The 18,108-nt window shown below is 35.0% G+C and overlaps 1 protein-coding gene across 5 annotated transcripts in view; it reads right to left on the bottom strand.

Annotated features, from left to right (window-relative positions):
- COP1 (COP1 E3 ubiquitin ligase) overlaps window positions 1–18,108 on the bottom strand; it is a 273,591-nt gene that overhangs the window by 171,081 nt on the left and 84,402 nt on the right. For all 5 annotated transcript variants that reach the window (XM_079916606.1, XM_079916607.1, XM_079916608.1 and 2 more), the window contains 3 exons: window positions 17,722–17,781; window positions 16,925–17,001; window positions 2,303–2,360 (listed from right to left, as the gene is read on the bottom strand). In XM_079916606.1, coding sequence (XP_079772732.1) covers window positions 2,303–2,360; window positions 16,925–17,001; window positions 17,722–17,781 — 195 coding nt within the window. The remainder of the gene's footprint in view (window positions 1–2,302; window positions 2,361–16,924; window positions 17,002–17,721; window positions 17,782–18,108) is intronic.

Raw genomic sequence — 18,108 nt, 5'->3', positions numbered from 1 at the left:
CTAGTGGGTGGAGGTTGGAGGGATTACATTGGCTTAGTGTACAATCTCAAACCAGAAGTCTCCTTTATTATATGCAAACAGTAAAAATTTAAAAAAAAACAACTATTCTGATTGCTTTTTTTTTCTATTCAATTTCTATTATTTCTAGCTTATGGAATTTGCTAGAAATTCCAAATCAATGTTCTATAAATGGCAATAGTAGAAAATCTTCTCTGTTCCTCTATGTAGACTTTGTCAAAGCCCTGCAGCCAAAGACCAATAGGAACACACCTGTAGTTGAACAAATTTTATTATTGCTCATTGCAACAAAGAATACAGCACACTACAGGTTAAGGTAAGAGGATGTTACAAACTACTTATAGGATATAGGCCCATGTTAAGTGATTTGGGGGAGGGTTCAAGGAAGTAAGGCTTTGCTCTAGATTGGACACTATCAAGAAGTGGGGATAATTCTGTGATTGAGTACCTTAATATATCTTACCTAGACAAACAGAAAATTACAGTGAGACTAAAGTTGTAATTAGTAAAGAAACAGCAACTGCTCATATTAGCCATGATGGAAGTGTGTTTGGTATTTTATGTGGCTTACACAGTGACTTCTTTTTGTATGTGCTTAATAAATTTATGAAGTGATCTCGGTTTTTGCTTCATTTCATCACCGTCCCAGAGTGACTATGTCTGATGTTGATGTTCTGTGAGATTATGTTTAAAAGGAGAACATCAAGGCCCAGCTGTGAATGCCAAGCTTGTTTCCAGATTCAGAGACTGCTTTTCCTGTTCAAGTTCTTAAGGATGTTTCAATTTAATTCTTTTTTTTCTTTTCTTTTTTTTCAATTTAATTCTTAAAAATTTCTCCTGATATATCCCATTGTCTTATTAAAAAAACACCTAGGGCTTCCCTGGTGGCGCAGTGGTTGAGAGTCCGCCTGCTGATGCAGGGGACACGGGTTCGTGCCCCAGTCCGGGAAGATCCCACATGCCGCGGAGCAGCTGGGCCCGTGAGCCATGGCCGCTGAGCCTGCGCATCCGGAGCCTGTGCTCCGCAACGGGAGAGGCCACAACAGTGAGAGGCCCGTGTACCGAAAAAAAAGAAAAAAAAAAAAACACCTAGATCTGGTGTTTTCATGGCTGTTCAGAAACAGATACAAACCAATCTATAAACTTACTATAAAAAAACAACAGGCCAAATCCAAGCATGCAGTTGAAGATAACACAGGATATACAGAGTAGTTATACAAACTAATCATAAAAGTAATAGAGGCAGTTATTTAAGTAGTGGGGAAAGAAAAACACAAATAAAAGCTGTATGATCCGAAAGAATTTTCTTTCCACTTTGATAAAAATAACTGCACTATTACATAAAATGAACATACAAATGAACATGCCTCATTTGAATGCCTTATGTTTTTTTTCCTTTTAAGGAAAACAGGATATTATAAAGGATAGTGGAAGGACAATTTGTAAAATCTGAGTAAGATATAGGGATTAGATAATAGCACCATATCAACACTAACTTCTTGAATTTTAAAGTTATACTGTGATTACATAGCACAATATCCTTGTTTTTAAGGAAATATACACTGGGGTATTTAGAGATAAAGGAACATTATGTCTGAACCCTGCTCAAACATCCAAAGAAAAAATTTTATGTGTGTATATATAAAAGAGAGACAGAATGAGAATGATAAAGCAAATGTGATCAAATGTTAACATCTGGATAATCTGCATACAGAATATAAAGGAATTATTTTTTACCATTCTTGTAACTTCTAAGTCTGAAGTTATTTCAATGTGAAAAGTTTAAAAAAAAAAAAAGTCTGGCCTCAAAACTATATTTGACAAATATCAACATCCCCAAGTCAGAGATGAAGACAGTAAAAATCAAAATAATCATACAATTAATTAAAGAAAAGGAGAAGCCAGAGTCTATTTTACTCAAGCCTGTAGTTTACTTTCCACAGAAAAGCTACATGTTTCAACATAATAATGGGTAATTCATCAATAAATTACAACTTTCTTATCTGAGAGAAACAATGCCCTGATTACTCATAATTTCCTCTTATAGTATTTCCTTCCTCTCAAGGTCTGATGTTACCAGTATATTAAAAAAAAATTTAAACTCAGTGATGAGCAAATATATATCTGATTATGTATCAGAGCTATTCAAGTCCTAATCAATGCCACAGCATTCAAAACAGCTGTCTTTATGACAGAACATTCCAGTAAACTCATCTGTGATTTTACAACTCAGGTGATTATATTTATGGTACCACTGTAACGTACTGTTAGATGTATCATTTACCTGAGAACTGCCACTGAAACCTGGAGGTTGGCTGTATTCTGTGGAATCAATAATACTACTGCAAAATGAAGAAAGAAAAATGTGATTTCAGTTTTTACATTCTCTTAGCAACAGAAAAAGTAAATCTAAAATATATCATATATAAATCCAATATTTCTAATTTCTAAGCAAATATTTATTACCAATAATTTAATTAGACATCAAATAAATACATATCCCATAAACAAAAAAATTAGTAAATATTTAAACAACTTACCCCTTCATCCCACCACCTTAAATATACCCACCTTGAAAGAATGTCAGTAGGGAATAATCATAAGATAGGTGTATATACAGAAGTATTTCCTACAATTTCATTTTCAGATAGGTTAATATGTTTGAACTCTAAGGAAAAGAGGACTTAGAATATTGGGAAAAGAGCACAAGCATGCAATCAAAAGCTATGGTTAACAGATCCTGTTATGACACTAGAGCTAGTGCCCTTGGACAAATACCTTATAATAACTGTTTCCTTAACTGAAAAGTAAGATGAGTGGAGACTAGCTATCTCTAGCTATATCTAGAGTCCCTTCAAGCTCCAAAATGTTATGATAATCACCTCACGTGAAAGAAAACTATCAAAGGAATGGAAGAAATGGTAAAATACCAATAATCTTTCTTTCATAACCCAAAATCTATATTCTAATTACCTCTGCCCTAGTGGAACAGAATCTACTTTCTCCATTGGTTCTTTCTATTTGATTATATATATTCTCTGTGCATTTTCCTACCTAACTCTAGAAAAACCTCTAGAAGTCCCGACTAGCTTTTCTTTCTAAGAGTTCCATCTTACCATATCTATCTTATCACGTCACTCTTAACTCCCTCCCTTCTTTAAATAAATTAGCTTATGAAGACTATTAACACCTGAAAATGATATAACTTCTACATCAACCATGATAGATCAACAGTTTTTTACATTTTTAAAAATTCTTCCCTATTTCTACTATAGAAATGTTTATATTTTTGTCTACCCTAATGAAATTTAAGCAATTAAGTATACTAATTTCAGTGTGTCTCTTTACATAAATATACAAAATCATTATTCACTTTAGTACTCAAATAATCACAAAGGTTATAATATGAGAGGCACTCTTAAGAGTACAGAGTGGGTTTGAATTTCACTTGTTAGCAGCTAAATGACTCTGGGCAAGTTATTGATCTTATTTGGCTGCTAGCTTCTCCATCTGCTAAATGAGTAAGATACTTCAGAGAGGTATAAGATTTAGTTAAGTGGGTTAATTTCTCAGTACAATGCCAAAAAACGGTAGATGTTCAATAAATTTTACCCTCTATGAATAAAATTCATCAATAACATACAAACTTATGCTTTCAAAAATGTAATAAGTGAGATGCAACTGTCTTCACAGTAGTCTTTTTTTATAAAGCAATACATAATAATAGATATTCAGTGATCTTAACCATTCCTATAGTAAGACTTATGTAAGAAAGACCCTTCAAAGCACTTATACTACAAATTAAAGAATTAACACAATCTTGTAATGAATTTCTTTTGATGAAATGTAACCAATGCTCACTTTCCTTGCACAGAGTCATGAACTGGTATGACAGGATCACACGCTATTTTCAGTATACTCTAACCAGGGACTAACAGGGCTAAAAATGAAGAAATGTCATGCATTCAAAAATCTGTGTTCCTCGGTCAGAATGGCCATCATCAAAAAATCTAGAAACAATAAAGGCTGGAGAGGATCTGGAGAAAAGGGAACCCTCTTGCACTGTTGGTAGAAATGTAAATTGATACAGCCACTATGGAGAACAGTATGGAGGTTTCTTAAAAAACTAAAAATAGAACTACCATAAGACCCAGCAATCCCACTACTGGGCATATACCCTGAGAAAACCATAATTCAAAAAGAGACGTGTACCACAATGTTCACTGCAGCACTATTTACAATAGCCAGGACATGGAAGCAACCTAAGTGTCCATCGACAGATGAATGGATAAAGAAGATGTGGCACATATATACAATGTGGCAATAGATGTGGCAATGTGGCAAAGATGTGGCAATATATACAATATTACTCAAGAAATGAAACTGAGTTATTTGTAGTGAGGTGGATGGACCTAGAGTCTGTCATACAGAATGAAGTAAGTCAGAAAGAGAAAAACAAATACCGTATGCTAACACATATATATGGAATCTAAAAAACAAAAAAAAAGGTTCTAATGAACCTAGGGGCAGGACAGGAATAAAGATGCAAACATAGAGAATGGACTTGAGGACATGAGGAGGGGGAAGGGTAAGCTGGGTCAAAGTGAGAGAGTAACATTGACATATATACACTACCAAATGTAAAACAGATAGCAAGTGGGAAACAGCTGCATAGCACAGGGAGATCAGCTGGGTGCTTTGTGACCACGTAGAGGGGTGGGATAGGGCAGGTGGGAGGGAGACGCAAGAGGGAGGGTATATGGAGATATATGTATGCATATGGCTGATTCACTTTGTTATACAGCAGAAACTAACACAACATTAAAGCAATTATACTCCAATAAAGATGTTAAAAAAAAATCTGTGTTCCTTCCACTAATGAAACCCAATTCCCTATTATCTGTATAAACATTAATAAAATTATGAAGTTGCACATTTAGAGGTTGATAGAACAGAACTATTTCTAGATATGATTATTTTATGGTGTTATAATTCAGACTTCTTTGACTGCAGGCTGGAACGATGATATTGATATATCAGTGTATATAGTGAGAGAACATTGCATTTCAAATACATGTTTAAAAATAGTACTCATCAGATTGTTGAAGGTATTGAAATTACAGGTTTTAAATAGTATTTTATTAATAATAACTGCAGAGTTTGAAATTTATTTTATTTCAGATCTTAATCTTATTCACTAAGGAAATTTATTATTGCATATACAACCACAACAGAAGCAATCTGAAAAAATAAATCCCTTTAATTCTGCTTTTTAAAATGTGTGTGTGTGTGTGTGTGTGTGTGTGTTTCTATGTGTGTATAAAGTAACATGATTAGAAGAGAATATTAGAAAGCACTGCCTGGGCTGGGTTCTCTTGATTCTGGTGCTATTCTACTGCTTATCTCTGAGTTAGCCACAATCCACAGATGGTAATGACAACAGCAGTATTAACAGCTATCATTTATTGAGCATTTACCATGCTGTAGGCACTGAGCTAAGTAATTTAAACTTCATAACTCAGGTAGACACTATTATCATTCCCATTTCTCAAGTGAGGAAACTCAGTCACGGACAGATTATACATTTGGCCCAAGTTAACAAAGTTAGTCAATAGCAGAGTTAGGATTCAAAGCCATGGAGTCAGGTTCTAGAGTCTACACTGAACCACCATGCTATGCTCCTTAGGCACATCACATTCTACAACTGAAGAGTGAGGAAATCCTGGATTAGCCCAACCCACTTCATAGACATAATTTAAGGAGAAAAGTGAAAAAATGGCAACCTATAAATATGAGAGTCATCAATTATTTCAAATAAATGTCAAATAAATAACTTCAAATTATTTCAAATAAGTTACACAAATAAAGCCACCAAAAAATGGCAAGGGCAAGAAGAAAATTTCAAGATAGTAACTAAAACTGAGTTAGGAACAATACTCTTTATTCATCATGGGGAAAATAAGATGATAAAAAAATTCTTAATGTTCTTGCTGGTGACAATGAGGAGCTCAGCTAAAAACATATGAAAACTATACAGCTGTTAATCCAAGTTACAAGGGAAATTCACAGTTATGCAAGTAGATGTCACAAAACTACTTACTGTCAGTTAAATTATTTGCTTCCAAAAGCAAAGATATACTTTGTAATTAAAAGATAGACTTTTACAAATGAACTTATATACAAAACAGAAACAGACTCACAGACATAGAAAACAAATTTATGGTACCAAGGGGGAAATGGGGGGGACGGATAAATTAGGAGTTTGGGATTAAAAAATACACACCCCTATATATAAAATAGATAATCAAGAAGGACCTACTGTACAGCACAGGGAACTATACTATTTTGTAATGACCTATAAGGGAAAAGAATCTGAAAAAGAATATATATGTATATGTATTTATGTGTATATATACGTATTTATGTATGTATTTGTGTATATACGTATATGTGTGTATTATGTGTATATATGTGCGCATGTGTGTATACATATATATATATAAAACTGAATCACTTTGCAGTACACCTGAAACTAACACAACACTGCAAATCAACTATCCTTCAATTAAAAAAAAAAGAAATAAAAAAATATGTTTAAATAAATAATTTTTAAAAGACTGTTAACTCAGTTTCACATATAAGCTATATCTATAAATGAATAGGAAGCTAAGAGAAAATTTTGATGCAAAATTCAATTGAAAATTAAGGTGAAATCTTTTCTTCTACAGTGTCTCGGACTCATTAGAATGGACAGTACTACTACTCATATTGTGGTATTTGTAAGAATTTCAACAAGATAGTACAACAAATTCTATACAAAAGATTTTATACAAATAAACATCAGTGATTAAAATGGCCTTTTCAGCAATATACAGTTTGGCTTTTAAAAATACTGGGCTTGGGACTTCCCTGGGGGTCCAGTGGTTAAGACTCCACGCTCCCAATGCAGGGGACCCAAGTTCGATCCCTGGTCAGGGAACTAGATCCCGAATGCCGCAACTAAGAACCTGCATGTCACAACTTAAAATCCCGCATGCCCTAACGAAGATCCTGCAACTGAGATCCGAAGCAGACAAATAAATAACTAAATAAATATTTCTTAAAATAATAATAAATAAATAATAAAATTAAACATATATATATATATACACATATATGGCTCAAAAAACTTACATAAAACCATATGATCATCTCAGATGCAGAGAAAACTTTCAACAAAATTCAATACCCATTTATGATAAACCCTCCAGAAAGTAGGCATAGAGGGAACTTACCTCAACATAATAAAGGTCATATATGACAAACCCACAGCCAACATCGTCCTCAATGGTGAAAAACTGAAACCATTTCCACTAAGACCAGAAACAAGACAAGGCTGCCCACTCTCACCACTCTCAATCAACATAGTTTTGGAAGTTTTAGCCACAGCAATCAGAGAACAAAAAAAGATAAAAGGAATCCAAATTGGAAAAGAAGAAGTAAGATGTCACTGTTTGCAGATGACATGACACTATACATAGAGAATCCTAAAGATGTTACTAGAAAACTACCAGAGCTAATCAATGAATCTGGTAAAGTAGCAGGATAAAATAATTAATGCACAGAAATGTCTTGCATTCCTATACACTAATGATGAAAAATCTGAAAGTGAAATCAAGAAAACACTCCCATTTACCACTGCAACAAAAAGAATAAAATACCTAGGAATAAACCTACTGAAGGAGACAAAAGACCGGTATGCAGAAAATTATAAGACACTGATGAAAGAAATTAAGGATGATACAAACAGATGGAGAGATTACCATGTTCTTGGATTGGAAGAATCAACATTGTGAAAATGACTATACTACCCAAAGCAATCTACAGATTCAATGCAATCCCTATCAAACTACCACTGGCATTTTTCACAGAACTAGAACAAAAAATTTCACAATTTGTATGGAAACACAAAAGACCCCAAATAGCCAAAGCAATCTTGAGAAAGAAAAATGAAGCTGGAGGAATCAGGCTCCCGGACTTCAGATTATACTTCAAAGCTACAGTAGTCAAGACAGTATGCTACTGGCACAAAAACAGAAATATAGATCAATGGAAGAGGACAGAAAGCCCAGAGATAAACCCACACACATATGGTCACCTTATTTTTGATAAAGGAGGCAAGAATATACAATGGAGAAAAGACAGCCTCTTCAATAAGTGGTGCTGGGAAAACTGGACAGCTACATGTAAAAGAATGAAATCAGAACACTCCCTAACACCATACACAAAAATAAACTCAAAATGGATTGAGACCTAAATGTAAGGCCAGACACGATCAAACTCTCAGAGGAAAACACAGGCAGAACACTCTATGACATAAATCACAGCAAGATCCTCTTTGACCCACCTCCTAGAGAAATGGAAATAAAAACAAAAATAAACAAATGGGACCTAATGAAACTTAAAAGGTTTTGTACAGCAAAGGAAACCATAACAAGACGAAAAGACAGTCCTCAGGATGGGAGAAAGTATTTGCAAATGAAGCAACTGACAAAGGATTAATCTCCAAAATTTACAAGCAGCTCATGCAGCTCAATATCAAAAAAGCAAGCAACCTAATCCACAAGTGGGCAGAAGATGTAAACAGATGTTTCTCCAAAGAAGATATACAGATTGCCAACAAACACATGAAAGAATGCTCAACATCATTAATCATTAGAGAAATGCAAATCAAAACTACAATGAGATATCATCTCACACTGGTCAGAATGGCCATCATCAAAAAAATCTACAAACAATAAATACTGGAGAGGGTGTGGAACAAAGGGAACCCTCTTGCACTGTTGGCGGGAATGTAAATTGATACAGCCACTATAGAGAACAGTATGGAGGTTCCTTAAAAAACTAAAAATCGAATTACCATACGATCCAGCAATTCTATACTGGGCATATACCCTGAGAATACCATAACTCAAAAAGAATCATATACCACAATGTTCACTGCAGCTCTATTTACAATAGCCAGGACATGGAAGCAACCTAAGTGTCCACTGACAGATGAATGGATAAAGGATGTGGCACATATATACAATGGAATATTACTCCACCATAAAAAGAAACGAAATTGAGTTATTTGTAGTGAGGTGGATGGGCCTAGAGTCTGTCATACAGAGTGAAGTAAGTCACAAAGAGAAGAACAAATACCGTATGCTAACACATATATATGGAATCTAGAAAAAAAAAATGGTCATGAAGAACCTAGGGGCAAGATGGGAATAAAGACGCAGACCTACTAGAGAATGGACTTGATGACACGGGGAGGGGGAAGGGTAAGCTGGGACAAAGTGAGAGAGTGGCATGGACACATATACACTACCAAATGTAAAACTGATAGCTAGTGGGAAGCAGCCACATAGCACAGGGAGATCACCTCGGTGCTTTGTGACCACCTAGAGGGGTGGGATAGGGAGGGTGGAGGGAGGGAGATGCAAGAGGGAAGAGATATGGGGATATATGTATATGTATAACTGATTCACTTTGTTATAGAGCAGAAACTAACACACCATTTTAAAGCAATTATACTCCGATAAAGATGTTAAACAACAACAAAAAAGATTACAGAAAACTTCAATTCCTAAAACCCAAAACTATGAAAATCAAACACTTTTTGTAACTTTTTGAAGTGAAAACCTGACCTGAACAGATTTTGATATCGTTTATCTCACTGACTGCTAATATGCATGCTTCAATGCTGAAATATTAATGTGCTTGATTATATGGAACCGCGTTTTACTCCTCCTCCAGTATATGTAATATATGGCATATGTACTGTGTTACCTTTCTAAATTGCGGAGGGAAGGGTATGGGGGCAAGACATAACACCACATAATGAAACACATCTGACTCCAAAGGTTTCCCAAAAAGGTTATGAAAACCTATATATCATACAAGCTTTGGATTTACTTTGGGAACGTAAGGGTAGTTCAATAATAAAAACATTGGGCTCCAGAGTACGTACCTATGATCTTTAGGAAAAAGAGATTCAATTTATTCTTCAAAGAACAGAAGTTATCAGAGTATTTCAAATATCCAGGAAAAACTTCCTCCAACACCCTTTGTCCCCTTTTAATGGTAGATGGTTAGAAAGGGTTGTAGATATACAGTACATAGGAGGACTGTATGAACCTCATATTATGCTGCCTTTTAAAAGGTCTGTAATTCCATAATATTACTAAAGTTTAAAAAGAAAAGCAAAAGGGCAATTCATTTTAAAGTTTTCATTATAAGAGCTTCCTCAGGGAGAAACTTACTGCTGGCAGATGTGAAAAGCACATGTGACGGAAAATTTCTGAAAGATGGAGCAGGTCTGAATCTACTGCTTACTGCCTTTGGAAGTAAATAATTTGCTTGGTAGAATTTCAAAAACAGAATAATAAGCTCAAAAGAAAAAGACTGACAAAACTCATTTGTCTCCAACAAAGCTAATAAAAGTCCCAGTTTGTTAGGCTAAGTACTGCCTTTGACTCCATTATATTCTAACCACTTATCAATGAGTGGGAATAGTTATAATAGTTACAATTTAGTTATAATTCACAGAGGAGAAATTTTTAATTATCAGATGATGTAACTGCCATAAATCTTAGTGTTACAAAAACCCAGGTCTCTGAAATCATCTCAGAAAACGGTTTTAAAAACAAAGTAGAGGAAGCATTCCAAAAACAGCAACAAAAGATTCAAAGGTAGAGGATCTGAATGGGAAAAATATACTGGAACTTGGGTAGAGGAGAGACAGTAAACAGCAGAAACAGAAAATGGTGACAGCACATGAAATTTTATGCTTGCATTCAATTATTCTTACATCTAGGCTAGGGTTACAATGTATAGCTTTGGTTTTCCCAGCTTCTCCCATCCCTGACCTCCCAGAATCAAGGTACACCTATAATAAGCAAAGGGGTGAAAAGTTTCCTACATGACTCTAACTTGAAAGCACAAAAGGCCATAAGCAAGAGGGTCTAATCACAGTAATATGAATGGAATCAACAGGGAATGGCTGGTAAATACCAATAATCTGCTTCCTTCCAAGAAACTTAAAACTGTTTTGGCTCTCTCAAGCCCAGGAACATAACTCGAGGCATTTTTAAGACATTACAGAAGGATATGTAACTTTACAAAGTAGAGAGTAAATAGAAAATTTTACCCTATCTTCCCCAAAAATGAAATAAACTTAAGATAGTTATAAAACGTTAGTGTTGAATGTCAGAGCTTTCTTTTATGAAAAAGAAAATAAATATATCTTACTTAGAGATTTTTAAAACATGTCAGTAATACAGACATATTCACTACCCACTAAACCAGTATTTACATATTTTTAAAGTATGATCCTCCAGGCCTACATGTGAATCTCAGGAACTCACCTCAGACCTAATGATCAGATTTCGGGGGTGGGGTTCAAAAATCTGCATGTCAAACAAGAGGTTTGGTTGATACTCATGCACATCGAAATCTGTCCTATTCACACCTCAGATTTCAGAATTAGAAAGGACTGGTAGTATCTTCATCAAGCAGTGACAATTACAGTTTATAACAAGAACCCAAAGATGTTTTTCAAAAATCCTGAAATACCTACTCATCAAACATAATTTAAATGTATTTTGATTATTTTAATTACTGGAATCAAAAAGTCTATTTATACCATATTTTAAGCAGAATAATTAATTTGACAGCATAACTTATTTTCCGTCCTTTATATAACCATGTGAGCAGAGTTCTAGGGTCTGTCATATTCACAACTGTATCTCCAGTGCCTAAAACTGTGTTTTATACATGCCTGATACACCTCCAAAAACTGGCTTAGTGACTGAAGAATTCTTCAAATATTCTAAATAAAGGAAATTGAACTATTTCAAAAACATTTTTCTTTACTTGCTGCAATTCTATTACCTATCAAATTAATGAGAAACTACAGATGTATGAAGAGTACCCTTTACATTATTGCCAAGGAAATTTGTTTTCTGTGTTTGCGTTTCTTTGTGTTTGTTCAAGTTGAAAATTCCATAAGATTCTTCAGTATCCTCCATCGCCTATGGCATCAAATTCAACTCCTCTGCATGGTATAGGGTCAGAGTTAAGGCAAGTAATCCTCAGTACTCGTAACAATAAATACAAGTGTAGCAGAGATTTCTTAAGATCTGTTCATAATCATCTAACCTTGGAAATACAAGTCCCCTATATACAAACCTCCAAGTTGCAAACTTTCAAAGATGCAAACATGTTCGCATGTCCAATCACATAAGTTAGTTCACGTGTCTGGTGTACACTGTCACACGCATGCCTCCTCCATAAGTGGTTGTGTTTTTGTGTACTTTACTGTACAGTACTGTATAGCGTACAGTAGTACAGTATCTTTATTTCAAGCCCAGGATGTCCAGAAGCAATGGTAAAAGCAGTGGTGATGTAGCTGATACCGCTAAGAATCACCAAGAGAGACAAGAGGAAGAAGAAGTAACTGAAGAACCGAAGAGATTCACGATACAGGAAATGGCAAAGGGATTTTCTTTGAGGAGGCACTGTTAGTTTTTGAGGCATAAGACCTGAATGTAGAACGGTACACAAAGGTTGCAGCTACCATTCAGAATGCAATCGAGTGCTACCATGTGACAAGAAAAGAAAAAAAGAGCTACTACCCAGACATCACTGGATCGTTTTTTCAAGAGTAGATAGAATTGAATCCAGCAAGGAACCAGAACCTGTGCCATCAACGTCAGGAGTGAGCAGCTTGCCCTCCGACTCCTACTGCTGACGATCCTTCAGCTCCACCGTCTCCCACCTCCTCTCCCTCCTCCAGTCAGTAACTCTTCTTGCCTGTTCCCTTGATGCCAGCCCCTGTATGCCAGGTGTTGTACTGTACTACTGTACTTTTCAAGGTACTGTACTATAAGATGAAAAATGTTTTCTTTATTTTTTGTGTTTGTTTTTTATGTATTATTTGTGTGAAAAGTATTATAAACCTATTACAGTACAGTACTATATAGCCGATTGCGTTAGTTGGGTACCTAGGCCAACTTTCTTGCACTTACGAACAAATTGGACTTACGAATCCCCTCTAGGAACGAAACTCATTCGTATGTAGGAGACTTACTGTATGGAAAATAGTGTCAGGCTGTGTATGGAGAATTTCCTATATTGTATAATTCCCCTCCTCAATAAAGGGAAATAAATGTTATATGAAAAACTCTTTAGGTTTATGTAGAACATTTGTTTAAAATATATAATAAATTAGGGACAAATCTGTAAGGATTAGAGTTAGACCTGACCGTAAGAACATTTCAATTCCTATGTTTTAAAAACAGTTATCTTAGGAAATTCCCTGGCAGTCCAGTGGTTAGGACTCCGCGCTTTCACTGCCAAGGGTCAGGGTTCGGTCCCTGGCTGGGAAACTAAGATCCCACAAGCCACACAGTGTGGTGAAAAAATAAATAAATAAAAGACAATGAAATAAGAAAATAAATAAATAAATAAAATAAAATTTAAAAAGTTATCTTCCCAAGTAAAACAAATCAGTTAAACCAATAATAATTGCCCAAAAGTACCAAAAACTTAAGCATTAATATGTGAAGAAGAAGCCATTAACACTGCTCTGGTCAGTGATCATAATCCAGCCAAAGACCCAATATGCAATAACAGAGAAGATGGGTCCATTTTCATCCACTATACCAAAGAGCCATCCCTAACCACCACCCACCCTCTCCCCATCACACACATTTTTTTTTTTAATAACTTGGGGGAGGGGGCATGTCACGGGGGTAAGTATAACTGCATAGAGTTGTGTGGGTGAGTTAAAGAGGAATTTCTTAACCTAGTCCAAGAGCCATTACACAATATCAAATTCCTTGAATTTTACTAGTTTATTCACTCAAATGATAAAATATACAAATTCACAAGGTACTAACTCACCATTATATATATATTTATATTTATATATATATATATATATATATATATATTATAATAGTTAAATACTTGTAACATCCATAAAGTGACCCCTTGCTTTTTCCTTCATTTTGATTCATCTGGACCTTTGTCAAAAATGACAGACACACAGGGACTTCCCTGGTGGTGCAGTGGTTAAGAATCCACCTGCCAATGCAGAGGACATGGGTTCAATCCCTGGTCCGGGAAGATCCCACATGCAGCAGAGCAACTAAGCCCGTGCGCCACAACTACCGAGCCTGCGCTCTAGAGCCCGCGAGCCACAACTACTGAGCCCACGCGCCACAACTACAGAAGCCCACACGCCTAGAGCCTGTGCTCCACAACAAGAGAAGCCACTGCAGTGAGAAGCCCAGACACCGCAACGAAGAGTAGCCCCCGCTCGCCACAACTAGAGAAAGCCCATGCGCAGCAAGGAAGACCCAATGCAGCCATAAATAAATAAATTTATTTATTTATTTATTAAAAAATGACAGACACACAAATGAAAGATTAAGTCTCAAAAATACCTGATAGAGTAGTTAAATATAATCAAAAGTGTCTTATATAAATGTCTTATCTATATATTTTATTTATAAATATCCCTGGTCTACACCACAGAAAAGTTCAATAAGCAATTCACAATTTAAACTTATGTATGCATCTTTTAAAAAATGAATTAAATTTATGATCAACAGAAATAAAAAAAATATGTCTGGCATTTAAATAATGAAGCTAATAATTATGAGGGAAAAATTATAATTCAACTACATGCTATTTCTTAAAAATAAAAAAAACTCAAATATTGATAGTATAACATAACATTCTTCCCATGTTTAATTTCACATCCAAATCTTAAGGGTCATTTCCCAAGAATATTTAAAGCCACATCATTTTCCCAAGTGTCTCGCTCAAACCTTGAGTGATAATCAAATTACTCGTTTCAAGAAAATATCAAAACACTCTTTTGAAGAAAATATCATGTTTGTCTATTTTCTCATCTTCAACTGTTAACCAGTCTCACCTCTGCCCAAATCTCATTTGACAATAGTGTTCCATACGATTTTAGCGATTCAACAAAGTTTTCATAGATATCATGAAATCCTCTATCTTTTATGAGATCAGCTATTTTACTTTATAATACAACCACTTCCCTTCTCTTCCACCAATAAAATCCTATAAAATCCAATAAAATTCCACCATTTCCTCTCTTCTGGACTCTTGCAATGTTCCTAACGTTTGTTCTAGCTTCCAATGGCAGGGGGCTGACAGGGACACAGAATCTCTATCCTCTACATGGGAACCCCAGTAAATATTTTAAAATCTAAAACAGATCCTACTCAAAACTCCCCCATGACTTTTTATTATCTCTTCACTTCACTTCATTCATGTGTCAGCTCTCTAATACACCTAATTTCCTTCCTAGGGTACTACTTACATATTTTGTACTACTACTATATTATATTTTTGCTTATCTAGCATCTGCCCCAACCTCCACACACACACCCCCAAAAGGTAAGCTCCATAAAGGCAGGAAATTTGCCAGCTAGATTCAACACTTCGAACAGTGCCCAGTGCATCAGAGGCATTAAATAAACAGAGCCAGTTAAATGAATATAATACTATATGGTCAACAAGTCATTAAAAGTCGTCAGTAAGATTAACAAAGACCTGGACACACAGATAGAAAGAAACACTACTGTTAAAGGCTATGACAGAGAGTCATATGACGATGAGAACTATCAGTTTATTAGAGAAGATTCTGTGATATGACAACTTTTTCTTGCCTGCATGCACTCACATAATAAATATTCTACTAACAAAGATTCCATGTGTATCAGGAAGTGAATGTTAAGCTTAAAGATAATATCCCACAGCTGAGTCATTCCCAAGTGTTTTAAAGAAAATAAAATATGGACAAAAACAAGCTGAATTACACAGGTAAAGTGACCCCAGAATCACCTAGTACTCACGAGGATTCTCCATAAAATGGTTAATGAAAAATCTCAAACAACCCAGGAATGTTCTTTAACTGAATATCCCTTGTGCCCCTTCCCCACATATTGTCCCAAACTAGATCTAAAATAGCTCTCCTGAACTGACACTGGCTCTGAAGGTTAGTGTAATCTCTTGTACTGTCATTGGACTGCCTGATAATCCATGTGTTATCCTAAAACTATCTGTCCGAAAAGCTTACATTAGACCACTATCCTAAATGGATTAGCAAGTTAAAAACATGTAAAATTGCTCTCGCTTTGAACACAACAAAAAAGTTCAAATTCAAATTTTAGGTAGTAGATATTTCAAATAGAACTTTAGAGCTATATAGGGACCACAGACATTCACTATTATTTCACAAAAACTTACTGAAGGAGGCCAGTCACTACTGCTACTCAAAAACCTAGGGAAACAGTCACGAGCAAGACAAATGTAATTCCTGCTCTAATAGAGGGTACAGAAGGGAAGACAAATTAATAATGGGGAGTTATAAAGAAAATACCAGGGATATCTAAACTAACAGATCTATCTAATGGCCTCATTTTAAATCTGGGGAATGAGATCTGCAAGAAAATTCAACCGGTTAGTGGAAAAGTTAAAGGTATTAGTTTATCTAATTCTCCCCTAATATTACCATTTCATGTTCTCCAGTTGTAGATTTCTAATGTCATCTTATTTTAACTCACAAAGTATTTAAAGGTGCCATTATTTTAAGAAATCCACCAAACTTTTAATCCAACAGTGAATTCACAGTATTATAATATTCTACTCACTAACTGTCCCTGGCATGAAAATTCAAAGCATTAAGGAAACAGGCTATCTCAATCTCATTTCTAGATCATAACCAAAGTAATTTCTCAGGGTTTTTTGTACATTACATGGAAAAGGCTCCTAAGGATTAATACCATATGTGCACTCTGTAACATAAATCCTAAGCAATTACAAGTTTCAAGATTTGTACCTGTGTGATGGAGAAGGAGCTTCAAATTGAGGCACTGTGCTATCCTCACTGACAGGAGAGTATAAGCCGCTCATTTCCTGCAAGCACAATTATTAGAGTTACAGACACTCCAAAGAGAAGATGTATAAATCAAAAGGAGTTATGATATTATATTCTTTTCCAATCCCAGGTTTTATCAGTCCCTTTTTGTCTCAACACCCAAATTTCTCAAGACTTCCTTTCCACAGAGTACAAAAGCAAGGATATCTGAAAGTTAAGAGACAAGCCTTTTGTATGATACACATTCTTAAAGAACCAGAAACACTTTAATAAATATTCATCACTAATGAAGCTCCCGAATGCAGAAAAAGACAAATGTAAATAATCTGAATGAGATGTACAGTACACTATGTGAATAGTGAACTAGCTAATCATTAATCCAGGTGAGACCCTACTGATAAATATTACGATAAATATGACAGTATGGCAACTGGATCATTAGGTTCAACTCTGCAAAGCACAGAAAAACATGATATGTCAGTCTCTACTTCAAAAATATTCTCTGCAAACATTAAGATAAGTAGCATTCCTCTTGATTCAAATATTAGCTTTCTAGTAAACAATGGATTAAACTCTAACTTTGATCATTAACTAGAGGAAAAGGCCTCCTAATAAACTATTACTGCATAAATTATGACTGTGACTTTCTATACAATGGAGACCAATCCCATAAATTTAATGCAGCAATTTAAAGGAAAAGCAAAAATTTCATGAAACTGAAAAATTACTAGAGATGTGAGAAATTCTTGATATCTTACTTCCACTCTTTTGATATCCTCTTCCAAAACACTTAACTCCTTCTGAATCTGCTCCAGTTGCTGTAGATTAAAGAGGAGGAAATAAAAAGCCTAAACCAAACCACACAAGCATCACCACAATCATAAAATAACTTAACATTTACAAAATGATTTCTAGGAAAATCTGCACTAATGGTTGTCAGGGTGAAATACTGAAGACAAAAAGTGCTGTAAGTTCCTATGTTAAAAAGTAAATGTAAAGACTTAATATTTAAGAAAACAGTATTTTCTTTAATACAAGGATTGGCTTTATAATAAAAATATTAAAGATGAACAACAATGACAATATGACTTAATAAAAACAGAAGACAACCGAAGAATTTTCAAATTACCTCATTTAACTGTCAG

The sequence above is a fragment of the Stenella coeruleoalba genome (genome assembly GCF_951394435.1).
Source record: "Stenella coeruleoalba genome assembly, chromosome: 1".
Lineage (NCBI taxonomy): Eukaryota > Metazoa > Chordata > Mammalia > Artiodactyla > Delphinidae > Stenella > Stenella coeruleoalba.
Note: the sequence above shows the minus strand (reverse complement) of the source record. Positions and strands in the feature narration are given on the sequence as shown.